Source organism: Leguminivora glycinivorella, chromosome 10 (assembly GCF_023078275.1).
Source record: "Leguminivora glycinivorella isolate SPB_JAAS2020 chromosome 10, LegGlyc_1.1, whole genome shotgun sequence".
NCBI lineage: Eukaryota > Metazoa > Arthropoda > Insecta > Lepidoptera > Tortricidae > Leguminivora > Leguminivora glycinivorella.
The window spans coordinates 2,008,410-2,031,120 of NC_062980.1; the positions used below are offsets into that span (position 1 = coordinate 2,008,410).

The following is a 22,711-nucleotide window of genomic DNA, read 5'->3' on the forward strand; positions in this document are numbered from 1 at the left end:
AATTACCTACATAAACTTTAACCGATAATCGACATTCAGAATGTGAAAAAAGTAAATTTTTAGACAGATTTTATGCTTAATTGAGTTAATTTTTGTTAACAACTTACGCTAATTGGGTGGGCCCAAATTCTGAAAGTGCCCCTATGTAATCCTTATCAATATTATTCGCAGACAGTAAATGCAAAATACTACAACTTATTAAGGAAAATCATCATCCTTCTTGCGTTATCCCGGCATTTCCACGGCTCATGGGAGCCTGAGGTTCGCTTTGACAACTTATCCCAAGATTTGGCGTAGGCGCTAGTTTTACGACAGCGACTGCCATCTGACCTTCCAACCCGAAGGGTCAACTAATTAGTCCGGTTTCCTCACATTTTTTTCTTTCACCGAAAAGCGACTGCCAAATATCAATTAATGACATTTCGCACATACCTATTAAGTTCCGCAAAAACTCATTGATACGCTCTAAAATAGCTCAATCTTCAACTATTTGACCTTCAGGGCGTGAAAAATCTCAACATGTGGACAATACTCCAACAAATACCTACCTACTTACTAAAACCAAAAATTACATAAATTTTTGTGTCGTTTACCCTATCGAGTTACGTATTCTAAAACGTCAAAAATTTATAGAAGAGGCCAAAAATATGTAAGTATACAGAACTTTATTGCCTGTACATTAAAGTGTGTATACATACTTTTGGCACTTTGTCTGTATTCACAGCTTGGTTGCTGACTGTATGCATTCTTAATGTGCAAAGTTAATGTTATTAATTGAAATAAATATCATACACGAAAGAAAAAACGACAAAGCCCACTGGTGGCCGAGCCGGGAATTGAACCCGGGTCTTCAGTTTACGCGGCTAACATCATTACCACTAGACCAGTGCCCGCCGTGGTTACCCGACATTTCTGGAAAAGAACAAATCAAAAAATATTCAATAATATAATTTGATTTGCTCCCTAAATAGTTGTAAAGAATGTTGCCAAAGTCTTGTTGTCACACCACACACAAGTATTAAGGTAAGTACTTCATGATCTTGAAGAAATATCAACGCCACGGTGATCAATAAGTGCTATGCTGGACCGGACAGCGTTAGAGTGAGATTGACGCGTCCCTAGGGCGCCTAGCACCTTTGACGCCATCAGTGACGCAGAGTTGTACATATGCTTTTAAATCATATAGTTCACTACAAAACGAATGAAAAATTGATTTCAATAAAGATATTGAGTACTGCAATATTTACTAGCGCTAGTTTACAAACCTTAGAGCAACTTGAAAGTGTGTCTGTTTGTTTGTCCGTCTTTCACGGCAAAACGGAGCGACGAACTTTATGAGCGACTTTTTAAGTTGAAGGGATGGAGAGTGACATAGGCTACGTTTTGTCTCTTTCTAACGCGAGCGAAGCCGCGGGCAAAAGCTTGTAAATACATATACGTCATCCATCACTGTTACATAGATAATGAACTGACCTGTTGATGGCTGGTGGTGTCCTTGTTGTCACTGCTTTCAGAGTCTGAAGAGTCTGATGGTTTCTTGCAGTAGCGCCGGCACAGGCATCTACAACAATTTTATTATTATTTTATACAAACGAAACAAACTAACAATTATACTTTCTAATAAAAAGGCTAAAAATTTCATATATTCGTAGGTATAAATAGTTATTTGTTATACAAGGGGGCAAAGTTGTATTTTAACGCCGAGTGTGGAATTGAAAAACGAGCAAGTGAAAGGATTCTATAGTTGAACCACGAGCGAAGCGAGTGGTTCGAGAATATAATCCTGAACTTGCGAGGTTTTTAACTCACGAGAAGTAAAATACATTTGCACCCGAGTGTAACACAAAATTTTTCCCCTCACTATAGCTAGGAAACTACAAAAAAATGCGTTCATCACTGCTTCCAGTAGTTCCACAGGTGGTAAACATCTTTATTACTAGATTCATCTACTTTTATCAATTTTAAAGCAGTTAATTTGACTTTCTTCACGGTCAAATTACTTTACCCACTAGTGGATAAAATGCGTTTTTACCCGCTGGTATTAAAGGACAAAACACGTGTTTCCAAGCTAGTGAGGGGAAAAAGATATTGTTTTACCTTTTCGAACTGTTTTCAACAGCATGCCAATGTTAACCCGTGCCCTTACTTTATTGTTTTCATGTCCCAAAACGATACATTTTTGGAGTGAGTTTTTAACGCGCCTCTGTCGCGCCAATACGCGAGAGCGATAGAGATAGATCGTGAGACGAGCGTTTGTGCCAGCCGAATGGCATTTCTCCGACGCGAAACGAAAACGGAACACCACGAAAGGTAGTATGGCTCTGTCGCGCCAATACGCGAGAGCGATAGAGATAGATATCTACGAGCGTTTCGTTTCGTGAGCTTTTGTGCCATACGGCTACGTACCCTTATAGTCAACATTACCCAATTATTCGAACTTGCAAATATGGTTGGACATAAGTAACACACTATAATCAAAATGAGTCACATAACTTATCCCGACCTTACGTAAGCAAAGGGAGCACACAAAATACATAATAACAGACGTCTGACTTGTACAGTCAACATGAATAGTAGCCGTGTGATAGTACCTATAAGAGTCGTGTACTATGTATTCGTGTTTGAGTAACTGTGTAAGATGCAACTAAACTCGACTGTACTTTTCTAAATACAAAAGATGCGAGTATGACAGTTATTTATTTATTTATTTAATCTTTATTGCACAAAATAAAATAGCGTACAAAAGGCGAACTTAATGCCGTAAGGCATTCTCTACCAGTCAACCATTGGGCAAAGCAGAAAAGTTGTAGGCGGTGCGAAACGTGATTAAAACAAGATAATTTGGTACTTTTAGGACACAATACATACAACCATAAATAATACATACTATATAAACATACACAAAATACATACATAATATTAATACAAATACATGTAAAATACATAATATGATATCAGATGAAACTCACGAATCAATGACAACAACAACTTTCATCGCCTGCCAGCGAAATACTCATTTAGAGCTTTTTAGGGTTCCGTAGCCAAAATGGCAAAAACGGAACCCTTATAGTTTCGTCATGTCCGTCTGTCCGTCTGTCCGTCTGTCCGTCTGTCCGTCTGTCACAGCCGATTTACTCGGAAACTATAAGTACTACAGTGATGAAATTTGATGGGAATATGTGTTGTATGAACCGCTACAAAATTATGACACTAAATAGTAAAAAAAGAATTGGGGGTGGGGCCCCCATACATGTAACTGAGGGATGAAAATTTTTTTTTCGATGTACATACCCGTGTGGGGTATCAATGGAAAGGTCTTTTAAAATGATATAAAGTTTTCTAAAAAACATTTTTCTTAAAGTGAACGGTTTTTGAGATATCAGCTCTCAAAGTCGTAAAAAGTATGTCCCCCCCCCCCCTCTATTTTTATAACTACGGGGTATAAAATTCTAAAAAAAATAGAGGTGATGCATGCTAATTAACTCTTTCAACGATTTTTGGTTTGATCAAAGTATCTCTTATAGTTTTTGAGATAGGTTGATTTAACTGTAATTTTGGCAGGTGTATAAATTGACATAATAAGTTTATTATATTTGCTGCTACGGAACCCTTTGTGCGCGAGCCCGACTCGCACTTGGCCGGTTTTTAAAAGTAAACCTGCTCGGACACTGCCTAATTTTGACAGGGAGACTATTCCAAAGCCGAGCTGCCTGAACAGTAAAGGAATAGGACATGTAACCTGTTCGGTGGGATGGTATAGACAGAGAAAGATTACCAGAAGAGCGAAGTTGACGAACACGAGAGACACCGTAGTAGTGGAAGAAAGACTTATATTCGGGAGACTGAGGTTCATTAATAACAGAAAAGAGAAAACAGGGGCCTATTGCATAACAATTTACAACTCATATTACAAGCGGTAGTCCTCCTCCAATTCATTTTATAAGAAAGAGAGTTCCACTTGTAATACAAGTTGTAAATTGTTATGGAATAGGCCCCAGAGCATGCGAATGTTGCGACGTATACGAATAGGAAACCAACCGAGCTTAGAGCGATACGAGGAGATATGGTCGTATTTACGGAGACAGAAGACAAAACGAATACAATTATTCAGTAAACGATCTAACTTGTTTAGGAGCTCTTCGTTCAAATCCGGATAGCAGACATCACCGTAGTCGATTATAGGTAAAATTAATGCTTGTACTAATAATATTTTAGTTTTAATAGGTAAAAAGTGCTTAAGTCTGTTTAACGCATGAAGAGAACCGGTAACTTTACGACTTATTTCCGCAACTTGAGTCTTCCAACCCAAGCTGCTATCCAGGAAGACGCCTAGGTCTTTTACACTTTGGCTGTAGGTAATGGGCGTTCCGTTAAACTGTACAGGAGGTGTAAATTCGACTTTAGGAAGCTGTCGAGCGCCGCCTATGATAATGGCCTGACACTTGGAAGGATTGACAAATAAACCGAACCTCTCAGACCAACGCTGGATATGCAGGAGGTCCAGATTCAATTTGTCAACAGTGGCAGCAAGGTCGGCAACGGTACAGTGGTCATAGAGCTGCAGGTCGTCAGCGTAAAGATGGTACGAGCTGCGAAGATCTGGCGTGATAAAGTTAACGAAGATTGAGAATAATAGGGGTGACAGAATACCTTGAGGGACACCGGTAGCTAAGTCACACCAATCTGACAGAGTCCGATCGACTCGTACAGCTTGCTGACGTCCACGGAGATACGCCGAAAACCAATTTAAGGCACTAGGCGACACATTGAGGTACTCAAGCAAGGCAAGGAGAATTTCATGATCGACGGTGTTGAAAGCGTTAGAGAAATCGACAAGGACGAGCACTGTGACCATTTGATTTGATTTTAGCTATCATACATGAATTTTGAATTGTCATAATATTCAAATAGAACGGCTAAACAAAGTGTCAAAATATACACTGCTACAGATATTTTATGTTACTTACTAGTATATTGTATTAATAGGGTTATATTTTACATTAGCTTTTACTATTGAATACCGACTGTTTTCACTGTATGTAATAAAATATTGATACCTCACTGCATACACCCTGTAAGGACACAGGCTACTAGTAATCAGATTATCTTATGATTATATACATACAATGTACTTATATAATACAGTGCCTACATACAACGGCCTATATACAATGTTCTGTGTTATCATATTTCACTACACAGTCACATACACTTCGACTCGGGATCTGCAAGTTTAGCGCCTACAGTATAATTCTTCTGTGACCTGTGACACAAAAGGTTCATTTATAACATTCCTTATGTAACGCAACGTTAGCGTATAACACCCTCTGACGCAACATGAGCGTCACGGGCAGACCTAGGCTGAATTTACGTGCCTAGCGGTAATAAAACGGCGATATACTTAACCAGAATAGGCTAGTTTCCTATTAGTCAAATCAGCTTCTTTTTAAGAACTGTCAAAACGATTTGCTAATATGGAATTACTATGAAATACTGAGGAGTGACGTCACGGTCAATTCATTTACTTTATATCTTTCTCTATGACTTATTAAATAGAAATTATGTTTAAATATAACTACTGTCCATATTTTCTTCTACTTATGTGGTACTTAATTTCGTGCTCTGCATTAAATATGTTATTTTAAGTATAGGAAACTAGCCTACTGTAAGTGTGAGTGGTGTGAGTGGTGTAACACAAAAATAAGCGCGTTACAAAACACGGAGAAACTAAAAAGCAAAAAATAATAAACCTTTGAATTCAGATTTCTTATCGTATTGCAATAATCTAAACATCCAAATTATAAACAAATCAATTATTTTTGCAGTCGGTACCAGACCTGTTCGTCGCCTTGCTATTGCCTGTTTGCCCCACCCAACCATACACAGGCTGGCACCGACTCCAAAAATAATTGATTTGTTTATAATTTGGATATTTAGATTATTGCAATACGATAAGAAATCTGAATTCAAAGGTTTATTATTTTTTGCTTTTTAGTTTCTCCGTGTTTTGTAACGCGCTTATTTTTGAAGGCGGTTTTATTTTTTGTTAAAAAGTTTATTTATTTGTTGATTTTTAGTGGTTCCTATTGATATTATATGTATCAGTCCGAATACATGTACACTAGTGAAAGAATTATCCTTTAACTCCTAACCATTGAGGAGTTGACCTTCCATCATCAGCTCAGCCACATAAAATTATTACCATCAGGCGTAAATACTGGTTTACCTTTGAAAAATACACTGAAAACATTACATGTGCCTATAACATTTGAAGAGTTCCCTCGATTTCTCCAGGATCCCATCATCAGACCCTGACTTGGTGCCAATGGGACCATCTCGGGGTTATATTCGTTCGATCAAAAAAAAATTTTGAAAATCGGTCCACAATTCTCGGAGATATCGAGGAACATACATACAAAAAAAAAAAAAAAACATTCAGTCGAATTGAGAACCTCCTCCTTTTTTGAAGTCGGTTAAAAAATGATATGGGTCCGTTTTAGAGTTTACTCGGTATCGTATTTTGACGGAAAAGTCTTATCTGTCAAATTGTATAGACGGGGCACAAATGCATTGTATGGCTTTAATAGTACGTAAAAACAGAAAGCTTGAGCTATGGAGGCTCCCGTCAAACAAAGATCAAAAGTTTGCCGTGCCAAAAATGGCTTTCTTATACTTTTTTTAATAACAACAAAATAGAGAGCCCTTGAACGCATTCGCATTATTTATAAGTACCTTGTGAACCTAAGATTCTTGATCATCATGATCCAATCATCAAACCATCGCCAATGCCGAATTAAAGCTACCTACATGAAAACAATTTTAAATTGTTCAATTTGAATTGACTGTAGTCCGGTTTAAATAAAAATGCTTTATTTAGGTATTAATACAGCGTAAAACACTGAAATATCAAGCAAATATATCATGAAATGTTAAAAAAAAGAAAAAATATAAATTAATTTCATTACGAGAAAGCAAAATAAAGTTAAATCTACTAGAAAATATACACAAAAGAAAGAACATGAATGTTTAAACAAGAAAAAATAAGAATGATGTGTCCTTTTTGCTAAGTTTCGAAGTTATTATATAAATTGCTACATTGTCGGACTATCACAGGAATATAAGGACTGTATCGTTAATTATAGGGACAAAACAAAGCTCGTCTAGATGTTGACATGTGCATAATTTTGTATTATTATGGTCCGAGAGTATCATCTGAAGGTATTGGTAAGTACTATTTCATATAAGAAGGTCTGATATTTTTTTTATTTTAGGGACTTTATGGTACTTTCATTAAGGTCTAGTAAATAAATTTCGGACAACCCCTAATCTGGCTTAATTTGAGAATATCTCAAAGAATCTTTGTACGATTTCGACAAACAAAGGTTAATATGCTGCCAAAATATATTTTTTAAGAGTCCTCTTCATGGTTGTTCAATTGGGTACTTGCAGAATAAATGCGGTGAATTTATATAATTTAAAAAAACGCATTTTTGAGTAACGTTCCGGATTGCCGTAAATTTTTGATACAAGCAGGATGAGAGAAATAGATAAAAAAAATTAGGCATAGGCCAATGTCTAATAGACATTCATGGTGTTTGAACAGTGCCTAAACCAGATCGATATAAACAGTGTATGATAGTTAAATTCGACATCAAAGTCGGAGTTAGCGTAAGCGCCATGCCATATTCTCTAAATGGCCGCCATACACAGATCATGAACTTTATTTTTAAAAATAACAGTGGCTAGACTATGTCTAGATATCCTGCTTTGTGGATCATGTGTCGTTGAGGTTCGCACTGTACAATTTTTTTTCGCAATTGTGTCGTCTTGTAAGCACTTTGTGAATTTTCTAGTAGCATTTGTCCGAAATCGTAATTGGTACTCGGGAGGATTAAGTCAATGCTGTCTAAACCACATGCTTTACGTCGAGTTTCTAGGACAAAATGCGTACCTTATTATGTGCCTTATTAAGCCCATGTCTTGTTATAAGAAAAAAATATAATAGCAAATAAATACGGCTACTCAAAGTTTTATCCATATTTAACGATACAGTCTTTAGTGTTTAAATGGTTCACCATCCTTATATTCATATTCATATTCATATATTTATTCATAATAGTTCATATTATATGTCACATACATTTTAAATACAATTATTTGCAGAATTGATATTCGTAACATTAAAATATTTTACATACTTATTCTAAGCTTAGGTACTTATTCTTCAGTATAAGGATGAATTTGAGACATAGTAAGTAACAAAATATTACAGGTACGTGAGGCGAGGCTAAGTTTCAGAGTTAGTTCAACTCCTTTAACTATTTAGTTGAATCGTTTCTTATTAGTTATACTTGGACCTTGTCGGTCTATGTTAGACTTTGAATTCTGCAGATGTTGAACTAAATTGTGTGTTCTGTAGTTGAAATTAAACTGGCCTTTTGGATCGTTTTCGACACACTGAATAAAATTCGCTTTTACTTAAGTATTAAAATTAATGGGAGACTGAGCCAACCTCAAAGAGGAATGAAATAAGAACAAGTTTTCGGCATATATGGGATACTAGCTTTTGCCCGCGGCTTCGCTCGCGTTAGAAAGAGACAAAAAGTAGCCTATGTCGCTCTCCGTCCCTTCAACTATCTCCACTTAAAAAATCACGTCAATGCGTCGCTCCGTTTTGCCGTGAAAGACGGACAAACAAACAGATACACACTCTTTCCCATCTACGAGTATAATATTATATGGAGGTACCATCAGCTGCAAAAGTACATGGAGAAATTATGAATTAATTAATTGATAAATTCGCCATGCCCTTTTGCAGATGATAGTACATTTTATTTAACCAAAAAGTGCATTTTTGTTCTAAAGTAATTTAGCCTTTATGGGGTTATCTACGTTTTAAACTTTTGCTAACACGCCTGAGAATAAAAATGTATCACAGCAGTTCCCGAAAAGTTTGTACAAAAATTAAGGGAAAAGTTAAATTTGTTTTTATTAATTCCTATTTTGTTACCAAGATTTTGTTGATGAATTGAGATTTTATTAAGTTTTATTTCGTCATTAAGGTTCTCTAGTATCTATATTTTCTTAATTATAACAATTATCCTGTATATATCTTACGAAAGTCGAATTATATTACTAAATGTTGGTAACAAAATAGGATCAATTAAAATTTGCTGACGTGTCATTGTACAAAGTTGACGGGAATTGCTGATCAGGCTCTAGCTCTAGACACACATATTATAGGTACCTACTTATTCTTATAAAACAATATTATACTAAAAGTATTTTATATTTAGTGTGAATACGAAAGGGAAAAGTAATTTAATATGTCCGCTAGGTAAGGCACCTGTCACACAAATACAAATATTCTTTATTGTTCACCAATATAGTAGTAGTAGTAGTAGTAGTAATCACTTTATTGTGTACAACAGTTTATATACAATTTGTAGGAATAGAGATACAAAGGCGAGCTTATCCCTATAAGGGATCTCTTCCAGCTAACCTTGGAGAAGATGAGAGGATCGTTCCAGTACGTAAGATAGACAAACTTACAGGATATAACAAATAATAACAACAGAATATAACAAGATTACATCACATAATTCACACTAATGGTAGAAAACGAATGTTTTTTTTTTTTACTACGTCGGTGGCAAACACACATACGGCCCGCCTGATGGAAAGCGGTCACCGTTACCTATGTACGCCAGCAACTCCAGGAGTGTCACATGCGCGTTGCCAACCCATTAGAAACTTGTACACTCCCCTTTGCTGTGTTACGAGGGCTGATTGGAAAGTTCGCGGCCTGACCATTAAAAAAAAAACTTAGTTTCTTTTTTCTGCCGTCATTTTGAACTGTCATTATTTAGTTGTCATCCCGCGAAATTTAAATTAAATGCAATATTTTAAAATAAGTTTTTCCTCTCATTTAAAAATACGTGTAAGCAGTTTTTTCACAATGGACAATTTGGAGCAACGTGATGTAATTAAATATCTTCATAAAAAAGGATTGACTGCGAAACAAATTTATGAAGATATGCAGTGTACATTAGGGCAATCCGATCCATCATATACGATGGTAAAAAAGTGGGCAGCTGAATTCAAGCGGAGACGAGTCAGTATCGCAGATGACCCTCGCTCCGGGAGGCCAACTACTGCGACCAATCCAAATAATGTGGCAACTGTATGCAAAATGATAATCCAAGACCGACGGTTAAAAGTGAGAGAAATAGCCGACATCGTAGGCATCTCCTATGAAAAAACTCAAAACATTATAGTTAACGAATTAGGGTTTTCCAAGGTGTCGGCGAGATGGGTTCCAAAGCTCCTTTCAGTGGAACAAAAAATCACTCGTCTAACAATTTCACGCGACTGTCTAGACCTGTATGAAGCTGACCCTCAAGACTTTTTGGACAGATATGTTACTATGGATGAGACATGGGTCTACCACTATACGCCCGAGACTAAACAGCAATCAAAACAGTGGGTTCGTGCTGGATCTCCGCCACCCAAAAAGGCAAAGGCCATTTTGTCGGCAAATAAAGTTATGGCATCAGTGTTCTGGGACGCAAAGGGTGTAATAATGGTTGACTATCTCCAAAAAGGTACGACTATAAACTCGGACTATTATTGCGAACTTTTACGTCGATTACGTCGACTTTTACGTCGACTTTGAAAGTAAAAAGACCTGGAGTGCTGACAAAGAAAGTTCTTTTCCACCAGGACAATGCACGCGTGCATACGTCACTAAAGTCAATGGCAGAAATTCATAATTGCGGGTTTGAATTATTGCCGCATCTGCCTTATTCACCCGATTTGACACCATCGGACTTCCATTTATTTCCAAACTTAAAAAAACACATGGGTGGTAAGAAATTTTTGACCAACGACGAGGTCCAAGCTGAAGTGGATACCTATTTTGAAGGTCTGGAGGAATTTTTTTTTTAAAGTGGTATAATGGCTTTGGAATCCAGATGGAATAAGTGCAAAGACCTTAACGGGGACTACGTAGAGAAATAAAAATATTATAAAAAAACTTTGGTTTTGATTTCATATTTAAGCCGCGAACTTTTCAATCAGCCCTCGTAAGTACCTACACAGCAAAAAAGAGTGTACAAGTTCCAAAGAGAGTTTGGGTTGCCGACGACTCAAAGGACAATAGACGGAACAAATTAGTTCCGTAGGTCCTTCCGTCACCAGCACACCGCACCCTCGTTGAGCTCTGGCAGCCTTATTCACCGGCAGGAATACAACACTATGAGTAAGGTCTAGTGCTATTTGGCTGCGGTCTTCTGTAAGGCGGAGGTATTTCTCCAGTTGGGCTCTGCTCTAGATTGGGGCCGTCCATAAATTACGTCATTCTAAATTAGGGGGGGGGGGGTTTGGTCTGCCGATGACGGTAAATGATAGATGGGGGGGGGTGTTTCGAAATTGACGTCATTCTTATTTATTTATTTATAGTTTATTTTTCACGTACAAAAAGATTATTTCTAAAAAGAAATTTCTTCCAGCACACCTAGTAAGTGAGACTGCAAATGTGAGAGGCGGCTAAGGCGCATACAATACTAAAATAACTCATAATAAACATACATAAGTAATGCAACATAGATGTACACAAATACAGTAATAACTATCGGGAGGATACGGAGATATTACCCGTGATCCAGAATTTAAAAGAATGGGTGAAAACTCCGTGGGAGTTATCCAAAGAAAAGTAAAAAATAAGTAGTTATATTATATCAATGATTATTGCCAAAGTAAAAATAATAAAAGATGATTCTATAACCAAGTGTTTTAATCATATAATACCCTATTTTTCTCAAATCTGCAATGTTTTATTTTGTCAAACTGGTAATGACGTCAATTTTAGGAGAAGGGGGGGGTCATTAAGATATGACGATAGGATGATTATAGGGGGGGGGGGGGGGTCTAAAATCTGAAAAAATCGATGACGTAATTTATGGACGGCCCCATTCGAGCGAGATGATATCCGCTGTGCTGTGCCCTACCACACAAAGCGGAATATCATTCGCTATGCCCTACCTCCTCCTGTTTCTTTTTATACGAACAATATCAATAGGTATAACGCTCAAATCTCAATATTATAATATCAATAATCCTATGAACATACCTAAGCAAGCATATCGTATGTTAGCACTTGCAAGTTGATTAAAGTGCCAGTAAATATCCGTAGAAAAACTAGCTTTTAAAACCAATGAGCAATAAAACTTGACACCATTTTAACATATTAATACACATCGGTAACTCGTGGCAGTTAGGTGGCACTTGACAGAATAGTGATGTGACAAGTTTTCAAAGTGCTTTTTCAGAAAAGATAAAATAATAAATAATTTTATTTCCTACATGGTGGGATTGGTGGGGCTTTATTAAATAAAATAAAAATATTCGAAATATCCGTTTTATCCAGATATCCGGATAATCAAATTCCAAGTATTCGAATTATCTAGATACAAAATTGGGCGAATAATTGCAAGTCCTACTTAGTGATGGGTCGTTACCGGTAATATTACTAAAACGAGTATTTTACCAGTAATGTTACTAGTAATATTACCACTTAGCGGTAATTTAGAGAAATATAGACATAAAAATAGATAAAAAATATTTCTTTTGTGTTTATTGATACAAAGGACACATGTTGCACTGTATTATAACAAAAAATATTACCTACCTAACGTCAATTAGTAAACTACCAATATTACCAGTAATATTCCCAATACTACCGAGTATTTTACCAATATTACTGGTAATATTACTATAGAGGTATGATATGAAAGTTACAATGAATCATAATTTTAAGGAATAATATGGCGAAAATATAACGATTTTTTTTTAAATCTGTTTTAATTTGTTGTATTAAGGTACCGTACCAATATTAGGGTTCCGTATTTTAATGGAAAAACATAACCCTTTTAGGATCATCGTCCGTCTGTCACAGTCACAGCTAATTTTCTCCGAAACTACGGAATCGAATAACTTGAAATTTAATAGACGTATGTAACCTTATGACCCGAAGACGGACATTTAACTTACATTAATACATTTCTATCATAGGGGTCACTTTTGGGGGTAATGTAAAAATTAAAACTTAAAGATGTTTGAATGAAAGTTTCTTACATACTATCACATGAAAGAGCATAAATATTATAGAATTATAGGCATCTCAAAAATGTTTGTTTTTAATTATTTTGAAATAATTTAAGAAAAGAGACAATAAATAACCCGTTCCAGAACCGAAAGGTGGTAAGGCGGGGTTAGACAGCCGCTGGCTTTGCACTACATCTGTAGCAACGTGTCTGTCTGTATAAACATTTTCATTTATGATTTTTCCCAGCTAAAAATTTTCCTGCATACTCCATGTTTCCTATCACCAGTAGAACCAGGACCACAGAACCGAAAGGTGGTAAGGCAGGGTTACACAGCCCACATTGTGAATTTAACAAGTTCGACTTGTTACGGTTTATCCGTTTGAATCAGCCAAACGTATGTTTAAAACAATATGTGTCAGGTTGTTTTTATAAAATCGACTTGTTGATTCAAATATATTGCCGATTCAAATGACAAGTAGCTTGTTGTTTGAACCAAAGAGTACGTAGGTGCTATTTTAACCAAAAAACTTGTTGAACGAACATGAAAACTGGTTGTATTTTTTCTCAGTGTGCGGAGAAAAAAAAAGACGAAAACTAGGATTTTTTGGTAATTAAATGTAACCCCTTACAGAAGTATTTTATCTCAAGGAAACATAAAAATCGTTTCGCAGGTTCAAAAGTTACAACTGTTTAATGCTATTTTGGGGTTACTTTGATCAAAAATTTAAATTACCATCTTCGAAAAATCAACTTTATTTAAGATTGTCTCAATATTTATCACAAAAAGAGATCAAATTATCAGCCTCAATAAGTACCTTGACATAATACACAACAATCAACTTTGTGTAAGTATGGTCAATGTTACCCCATGCAGGTGATCAAAGACACCCCACAAACTAAATAATTAGTAATAAAATGCCTAGTTTGAATTTTAACACAGAACTCAATACAATGATTTTGATTATACCTAAACATATTTCTGGCAAGCTAATATTCACTGTGAACCTTTTACTTTAATACCCACTAAGTTAGTTTAGAAGTTATTTGAACATGATAAATACCGATAAACTATACTTACATTTTGACAAGTGATTTGCACTGCCCACGACCATACTTCTTCACTGCGTTAGTGCAACTAATGGTAGTAGTAACTATCGATAGTGCCAACGCCGTTAAAAACACCATAAGGGTTCCTGTTATACCTTTTTGGTACGGAACCCTAAAAATGGACAGATGCGTTGGGACATTACGTAATTAAAATAAAATAAAATAATTTAGTAATTAGTATTAAGTAACTAACTATGTTTGTAACTTGTACTAACACTTTAGCACCTAAGGTTAAGAAACAACAGTAAATGTGATGAAAGGGAGCCTATTCCTGCCAACAAACTGTTCTACAGTTTGGCGGAAAGTTTTATGTAAAAACTGTTTTACTTTTATTGAATAAATAATTTAAAATTTAATTTTTTTTTTTTTACATGTAGAATTTTGCGTTTAAAGATAAAACGAAGTTTTTATCAATGTAACCCCAAGTATCAAAGTAACCCCAGTAGTAAAATAGTTTTTATATTTAATGGTACAGGAACAAAATATCCAAATATTAGATTTATCTGCAACAAGCCTCGAGATACCACAAAATTATACGAAGTATATTTGCAGTTGGTGACAATATAGAAAAGGAATGTTTCCAGTAAGACTGGTAATTTACTCGGTATTATTGGGAATATTACTAGTAAGATTGGTAATTTACTCCCCGAGGCACTCTACGAGTTTTTTTAAGTTTTATGATGGCGATTTAGTAATACAAAATTAAAAAAATAACCATCGCGTCTCATAAAAATCGCAAATTTTGTATATTACCCGGTTTTGGTAATATTACCGGTAAGATTGGTATTTTACTGGTAATATTCCCAAATGGAAAAATACTGGTAACGAGTATTTTACCGACGACCCATCACTAGCCTACTACATTATGAGAGGATTCAGAACTTCTATTCAGAGCTTTTTTACCATTACGTCAGTGGAGGTTGAAAGATCGTTTTCTTAAACACAAAGTGGAGTTTCTCAAGTAGAAGACGTAGGCTGACTTATGAACATTTAGAACAAATACTAATTGTTTGTCACGAATGTCATAATAATATATTAAATGATTAACATTCCTTCTTTTAGTTGATTTCTTTTTCCCGACTCTAGGTAGGAAAAACATTATCACATCACTAATCTGTTAACAGATATCAAGTGCCACCAAAATGCCACAATTTACGCCGTGGCTTGCGTGGGCGACGGTCGCGCGATGGTCGCACGACGGCGATGCGACGCATACGAAATCAAACCTTATCGATATGGAAGTATGAGAAGCGACGGCGTTACCGATGTGTACATATTAATTAGATTTATCGCATTTAGAATAGAAATTAACCAACTAGAGCTAGACCAATATAAGTTGGCAACGAATTGGATAGCCCTACCACTACAAGAGTTAAATATACGTTATAATTTCATCGGCGTTTGACGTTTCAAATTACTTGTACCGACAAGGCATCATTACCTATACAGTACAGTGTATTAGGGCCAGTTGCATCAACCACATTTGACGGACACATCATAGTCACGCAGCAGACGTCTATGGAACTTGCCATACAATAAAATTTAACGAACGTTTTAACGGTGACAGACGGTTTGATGCAACTGGCCCTTAGTCTGAATACGTACTGACGTCGAAGCAATATTGAGCAATTTCGAGCCTGATTACTCAATATGAAAAAAAAATTATGAAAATAAAATTTGTTTGTTGTTGCTCGCTACTTGTCGATCTCTGGAAGTAGAACACCTGCCTAAGTCCGCTTGTAAGTGAACAGCTCTTGTTAGAATATTTTTGGCATAATTCGTATTACCTTTTTCGTTGTAAGTAGGTAATGAGGATACAACGAGAATCTTCATACTTATGTTTTTTTTTCGGTTTGACGGTGGCAAGAATTTGCTAGATTTAATTAAATGTCTACTTAAATGTTACGTATTGATATTAAACTTTTGCAATTATGATATAAAAATACATCTTAATCCTTTCTTTAAACAAATACAACTCGAAATTACCCTAATGCACGTTGCATTAGGGTAATTTCGAAACACAGAAATGCTCGAGTAATTTCGAAAGGGAAATCTTGATGTGATGGAAATAATGGTGATTTTTTTGTGACTTTCGACGTTAGACGACTTACGAAATTACCCCATTGCGCGCTATTTCGGTTTTACGGGGGCCAGAAATTGCTAGATTCAATAAAGTGTCTACTTTTTAAGTGTTATGTACCTATTGATATCAAACTTTTTCAATTATGATGTAAAAGTACCTACATCTTAAACACATAAAATTAATTCACAATATTACTTGTTAATCTTTTTATAGAATGCAGCTACGTAGATATAATAGTACAAGATACGTAATAATACCAGTAAAGTAAAACGAAGATACAATTTCATTTCCTATTTTCACGAATTGTGATGAAATTACCAGGCTCTTAGCTCTTAGCATCATAAAACTTAATAGTGCCCCGATTCGAACTCTAAGATACTATAAGGATACGTTACATTTTAGGTCTAAATGTGATTAAGGATGAAATCGACTTTTTTGTTTAAGAAACGTTATTTTGATAAGTATAGTATCTAGAGAGTACAGTGACATATCTTAATATTATCCGGAAGTTCGAATCACCCCGTAGGTATCCAAGGCATATGAGGATATTATTCCGACTTTGAAAATATAAAATACATACATATATATAATCAGGCCTGTATCCCATAAAGGGGTTAGCAGAGCACATGAACTACTCAAGTTTATGTATTTACGTGTATTCTTGCAAAATAAAAAGTTTGAAGTTTCAGTGCCACTCTTGGCAAAAAGGGGTTGAAAGACATCGAAATTGTGACATTGCAGTGACAGGTTGCCAGCCTCTCGCCGCGCCACAATTTAACCCATATCCCACAGTCGACTTCTACGACTCCCACGGGAAGGAGAGGGCGGTGAAAGATAGAATAGGTACATTTACTTTTATTTCAGACATTTACATTCAATTAAACTCGGTATAAAGTTGGGTAAACTGTACAGGAACTTAGTTCTCATCTGCAGTCAACAGTTTCAGAACGTTGCAAGCTGTGGACAGTAGACTAACTATTTTAATTAAACTGTCAACTTTTAACGAAGCAAATACCATAGGTTTTGAATACATTATTTGAAAGCGAAAACGTATAGTCGTCTATACGACATTCATTGTATGGCATTTGTTTGGAGAAAGTAAATAGCGCCTCTAAACGGTTGTCTACTTTTAACCAAAATTGGAAGTCGAACTACAAATGAAATTATTTTATGATTTTTTTGATTTGTTTGTTTTTGTAAGTAGTTTACAGTATTTATTATACATAAATTATAAACTGAAATAGATATCATAATACACTAAACTCTAAAGAAAAAGCGACCAAGTCCACTGGGCTTGACGGCTGACACGATAAACCGCTACACCTCCGCGACCGTCGTGGTACCCTTCGAAAATTCTCTCTTGTACAGTCAGCAACAAAGCTATGAATACAATACAATACAAAGTTCCAGAAATATGTATACATAACTTTATTTCCTGTATTAAAGTATAATATATACATATTTTTGGCGCCTTGTCTATATTCACAGCTTGGTTGCTGACTGTACTTATTGTTATCTCTGAAAGGTAGGCGCCTTTGATCAAATTCATATTATTATTAATTTACTTCTATCATTGTATGCTTACGAATAAAATATTTCTATTCCATATTAAGAGGGGAGGCCTTTGCCCAGTGTCCCACTACACTATGTAGTATATTAATGAATAAATATTAAAATATTAACTCACCTGATGAAAAGTGTAGCAAACAGCACCAGCAGTAGCGGCAGCAGCGTCGCGAAGCAGGCCAGGAACAGGGTCTGCAAGTCCGTGAACCCTGAGAACACGGACAGGACTGCGCCGGGTTAAACGTCCCAACACCCCAGTACTTAAAATACTACATAATATTATTAGATTAGTATACAAAAGGGAAAGAAAGCACCGTAGCGAAGCGTCGCATTCGGTTGGGAGCTTCCCTTGTCAGCTATGTGGCAAAGAATGTCGCTCTGGTATAATCTGGTGCCATAGCCGAATGGCATTTCTGCGACGCTCGTTTCGCGTCGCAGAAATGCCATTCGGCTATACAAATATCTGTGCTCATCGCACAAAATGCCCTTACCGGGATTCGAACCTTTTTTTTTAAATAGGTTAATTTAATGTTTTTCATACTCAGGATCACGACCGCTTTCGATCCTAATACGTAAAAAAAAGTGCCCCAAATTTAATTTTTCCACTTCGTTACCATTTTTCAAACACTTTGTACAGCGGTTACAAAGTGGAAAGTATGCACAAAATAGTAGAATATTTTGGTACCATTTTTTTGTCTCTTGTTTTTTGTCCTAGATCGAAAGGGCTCACGATTTTGAGTAGGAAAAACATAAAATTTACCTACCTTAGAAAAATATTTTTTAGTGATTGTTCTCGCGAAAATGCCCAAAGAAGTACCCCTAAATTACTAGGGCAAACAATCCACCGTCGCTTTAATTTCACCCCAGCCAATTTATAAGTCGTGGCTGTTATGCCTGTTATTATTGCAACCCTTAATTGGAAAAGGGCTTCAGTGCCAATTTTAACGTTAAGGAAGTTTTATCATTTTAGTCGCTTATAAAACATGTTTAAATGGTTCTCTAAAGGTCCATGTGGTAAAAATATAAACTGTCCTTGGTAGCTCAGTTGGCTGAGCATAGGCTGGTGATTCAGCATCCCGAGTTAAAATCTCACTCAAAAGAATGTTTTATACTGAATTATTTTTAAAACACGTAGGTATATCATTAAAAATGTGGATGTGGATTGTACTCTTGTCAACAATGGTAGCGCTGAAATTAGTTTAGCCCACTTTGCCATATACTTACCACCCGATTTTAAAATAGGTAATAAAAATAATTATTTGGCGTGGCTTACAACAATAGGTGTTATCTGTTTTAGCAGATTTATTTCACCAAAAATCCGATTTATATTCCCAAAACCAGGTTGCCCTAAAAATCCGCAATTAATCCGTCCAAAAGCTTTGCCAATTAACCAAAATCATTTCAATTGTCAACATATTTGAGTGGCTAAACTCACGTATGAAATCCATTGAATCTGGGTGAAAATAAATTGTAGACACCGAGCTAGCCACGAGAAATAAATAAATATCACCTAAATAGATTGGCACAATGTAAATTCTGGTACCTAAGTATGAATAAAACAGGAATGTGGGAATTCTTAACGAAGTAACAAAAATTTGTCAACTACTTAAGACACAGTTACGTGTGTTCCTAATAAAAAGTTCCCAATGAGAACCAAAAAATGGCAAGCTTGACAGTCTTCTGCTATTTTAGTAACATTAATATTTGAACAGAACGTGTGGCATCTCTTCAGGTCGAGAATGAAAGTGTACTTAGTAAAAGTCCTCAAGCAATATCAAATTGTACAATAATAGAGTTGCTGGCCCGGTAGCCGAATGGCATTTCTGCGACGCGAAACGCCACCGAAACTGCGCAGAAATGTAGTCTGGCTCTGTCGTGCCAATACGCAAGAGCGATAGAGATAAAGAGATATTATCGTGAGCGTTTGTGCATTCGGCTACGCACACTGGCCTGCCAACTTAAGCAATATTTCCGTGTTCGCGTTAATTATTATATTATATAAAATTTTCCAGCGCTGGCTCTTAGTTAATTGGCTTTGTATAAATTGGTCCTGTCTAGACTCTAGATTTCATTCCAGAAATAAATTAGGTGCGATCGGACAAGAAAGGAATTCCGTAATTAAATCTGTGTTACATGGTCTATTTGACGTAATCTTTAACTTATTCGATTACCATTTTCAATGGTTTGACAATAAATCACTTTATTCAATAAAAAAAAAAAAAGTACTGAAGCTTATTTTTTAGTTGATGTTTGTGATTAGAAGCATAAGTTCTTACTCGTTCTGCTGTGAAATATCAAAGAAAATATTTTTACAAGCTTATTTTAGTGTAGGTATAGAGAGTTAATATTTTATGGACTGAGAAATCTCGCGCCATATTTCTATTTCGAAACGTTTGTTGGAGATGAAGGTTGATGGATGGAGAGGGAGTTAATATTTTTGAGATGACTGAGGAAATGGAAGAGGAAGACGTGTTGTACCGACGCATAACGTGGGATATTTCTATTTCGAAACGTTTCTTAAAATATGTGTACATAAAGTTTCTTTATTTGATGTCTTAAACAAACAATTATTCTAATCACGTAAAGTCTAAGTTTCTAAGAGTTAATAAGCTTTCAACGTGAAAATCAAATTATCAGGTAAATAATTTTTTTATTAAAATTTAAAATATTAAATCATTTTATAAATAAGTATACTGCTTAGTTTCCGACCATTACATTACACCTAACCATTACTATGCTCTAATTATATATGGATTGCTTACTTGTATCAGGCGCCAAATCATTGTCGACCTCGTGTCCCGTAATATTCGCGAAGTAGGCGCTCTTGTTGTCTCCCTTCGACCTCAGCACCTCCACCAGTTCTACGTAGTCAAACTTTCTACTTCTATTTCTTCCTTCTAAACTGTTATCACCTAAACCATCTTTAACACTCCGGTTATAAACATCAGTTTCATTCAACTTTGTTGAAATTAGAAATTCAAATCTTGGCATGTCTTCAACTAACTCTGACGCTGGTCTGAAAAGTATATCTGTCAGCGTTTCATCTCTATCAGTCTCCGAGTCTATTATATCTTCCATCAACGAACTTGATATGTTTAGCTGTTTTTCAAACCCTGGAGCATCATCTTTCTTTATTTCTAAAACGATATCTTTTTCTTTCATATTCTTTTTTGATAACGCTTCATCTCTGTCTTGCTCAGCATTAACAATTTCTTCCATATCAGTATTCGAATTTCTATTTGTTTCTTCAACTGTTTGATCTGCATGGCCATCATTATCGGTAGCTACTATTAATGTATCTGAATTAGGTTCTACAGGTAGGATAAAAGTATCATTATTATTTATGTAGACATCTGTAGTGTTGTCAGAATATGGTCTAGCGTGTACTATGTCAGCTGTTAGTAGTGCGTTTAGAAGGAAGAACATTAGTTTTAGTTTGACGTTTGTCATTTTCGTTTTTACTTCATCGTTGGTGGTTTAACGCCGGTCCGCTTCCATAATTGCGTTGAAGTCTGAAACAAGAGGAACTATTAACTATGCGGCAACGAGGTTTAAGAGAGGACGCCCCCACACTTTAGCAGTTTTTCAAAAGTTTGCACCAAGGATAAAAGGATTAAACTTGAGTAAAGGTGATTTGAATAACGACGGACACTAAAGGAATTCTGAGTAGTATAGTTTGATTGTCTAGTAAAGTCTCAAATTACGAAAATTGTTTTTGCTTAGTTTTAAGTGCCCATCTGCTACACCTCCTAACTGCTAACTATTATTTGAGTCGTATAGTATGAAATTCCAAGAAACGCTGGTTATAGGTCCTAACCCCGGCTTGAGTTTTTCGGAACTTATGTGAGAAATGTCAATATTTGCCAGTCGTTTTATCGACCGGACTTTCCAATAAGGTCTAGAGACCGCTTTCGTAAAATCCTACGCCAAATCTTGGGATTAGTTGTCAAAGCGGACCCCAGGCTCCCATGAGCCGTGGCAAATGCCGGGATGACGCAAGGATGATGATGATAGTATAAAATTCCATCTGCTTATACCTAATTGTGTGAAAAACATTTTATCGACACTTTATGGGACCCTAAAATCTAAAAACCTGAAACAGCGAAAATGGCCACGGTTGGAAAATGAACGCTGTCCTTTATTATTATTATCATTTTCACAAATTTCTATTTCAAAATTTCCATTAAAGGACATTTCCTCTTTGCTTTTCATTTAAATATTATCTTTCCCGAAGAGTCTCTATATTATTTTGTGTCAGCGAAATTTCGTTCAGTTTTATAAAACGTGATATAGAGTTACAGAGAAGATGTTTAGCAGAACTTTATCTACAATTTTTAATAACGTCTGCATATTTTGTTTATTAGGAAGAATAGTGTTGTTATACTACCACCGAATACGACGGTTTCTTGTACATGGACAGGACGCTATATCATTTCCATGCCGTGTAAATATGTTTATAATGTTTTTAATGTATATAATGTTTTCTCGTAAGTTTAATTTTTGTTATATGTTCAGTACACGCGTGCGATCGCTTGGACAGGTCTCCACGGAAGACCAGCGTCAAGTTACCTGGTAGGTAACTTGACAAAATGCTGAGGGGAGACCTTTTCAGTGACGTTAATATCAATACCTATAATTAGTGTGCATCATAGACATAAGGAATTTTGTTAACGTCCTGAATAAAATTATTTTCTTTCTTCTTTCTTTCTTCTTTCTAAATACTGATCAGAAATATATGCCGTCAGGAGGGCGCTGTTATTCTGATGTATAGGGTGATAGTTCATTTTAGTATAAAAAAATAGTTCTAAATAAGTTCTGCAACATGTTAGTCTTATATTTCGTCATATAT

At 35.8% G+C, this 22,711-nt stretch overlaps 1 protein-coding gene across 2 annotated transcripts in view; it reads right to left on the reverse strand.

Annotated features, from left to right (window-relative positions):
* LOC125230218 overlaps positions 1–22,711 on the reverse strand; it is a 142,506-nt gene that overhangs the window by 61,087 nt on the left and 58,708 nt on the right. The window contains exons 2-4 of one of the 2 annotated variants that reach the window (XM_048135308.1): positions 20,625–21,374; positions 17,984–18,071; positions 1,474–1,561 (exon numbers count right to left, since the gene is read on the reverse strand). In XM_048135308.1, coding sequence (XP_047991265.1) covers positions 1,474–1,561; positions 17,984–18,071; positions 20,625–21,312 — 864 coding nt within the window. In that variant the 5' untranslated portion in view covers positions 21,313–21,374. Of the gene's footprint in view, positions 1–1,473; positions 1,562–17,983; positions 18,090–20,624; positions 21,375–22,711 lie in introns of both variants that reach the window. The other variant, XM_048135307.1, reaches the window with a different exon arrangement.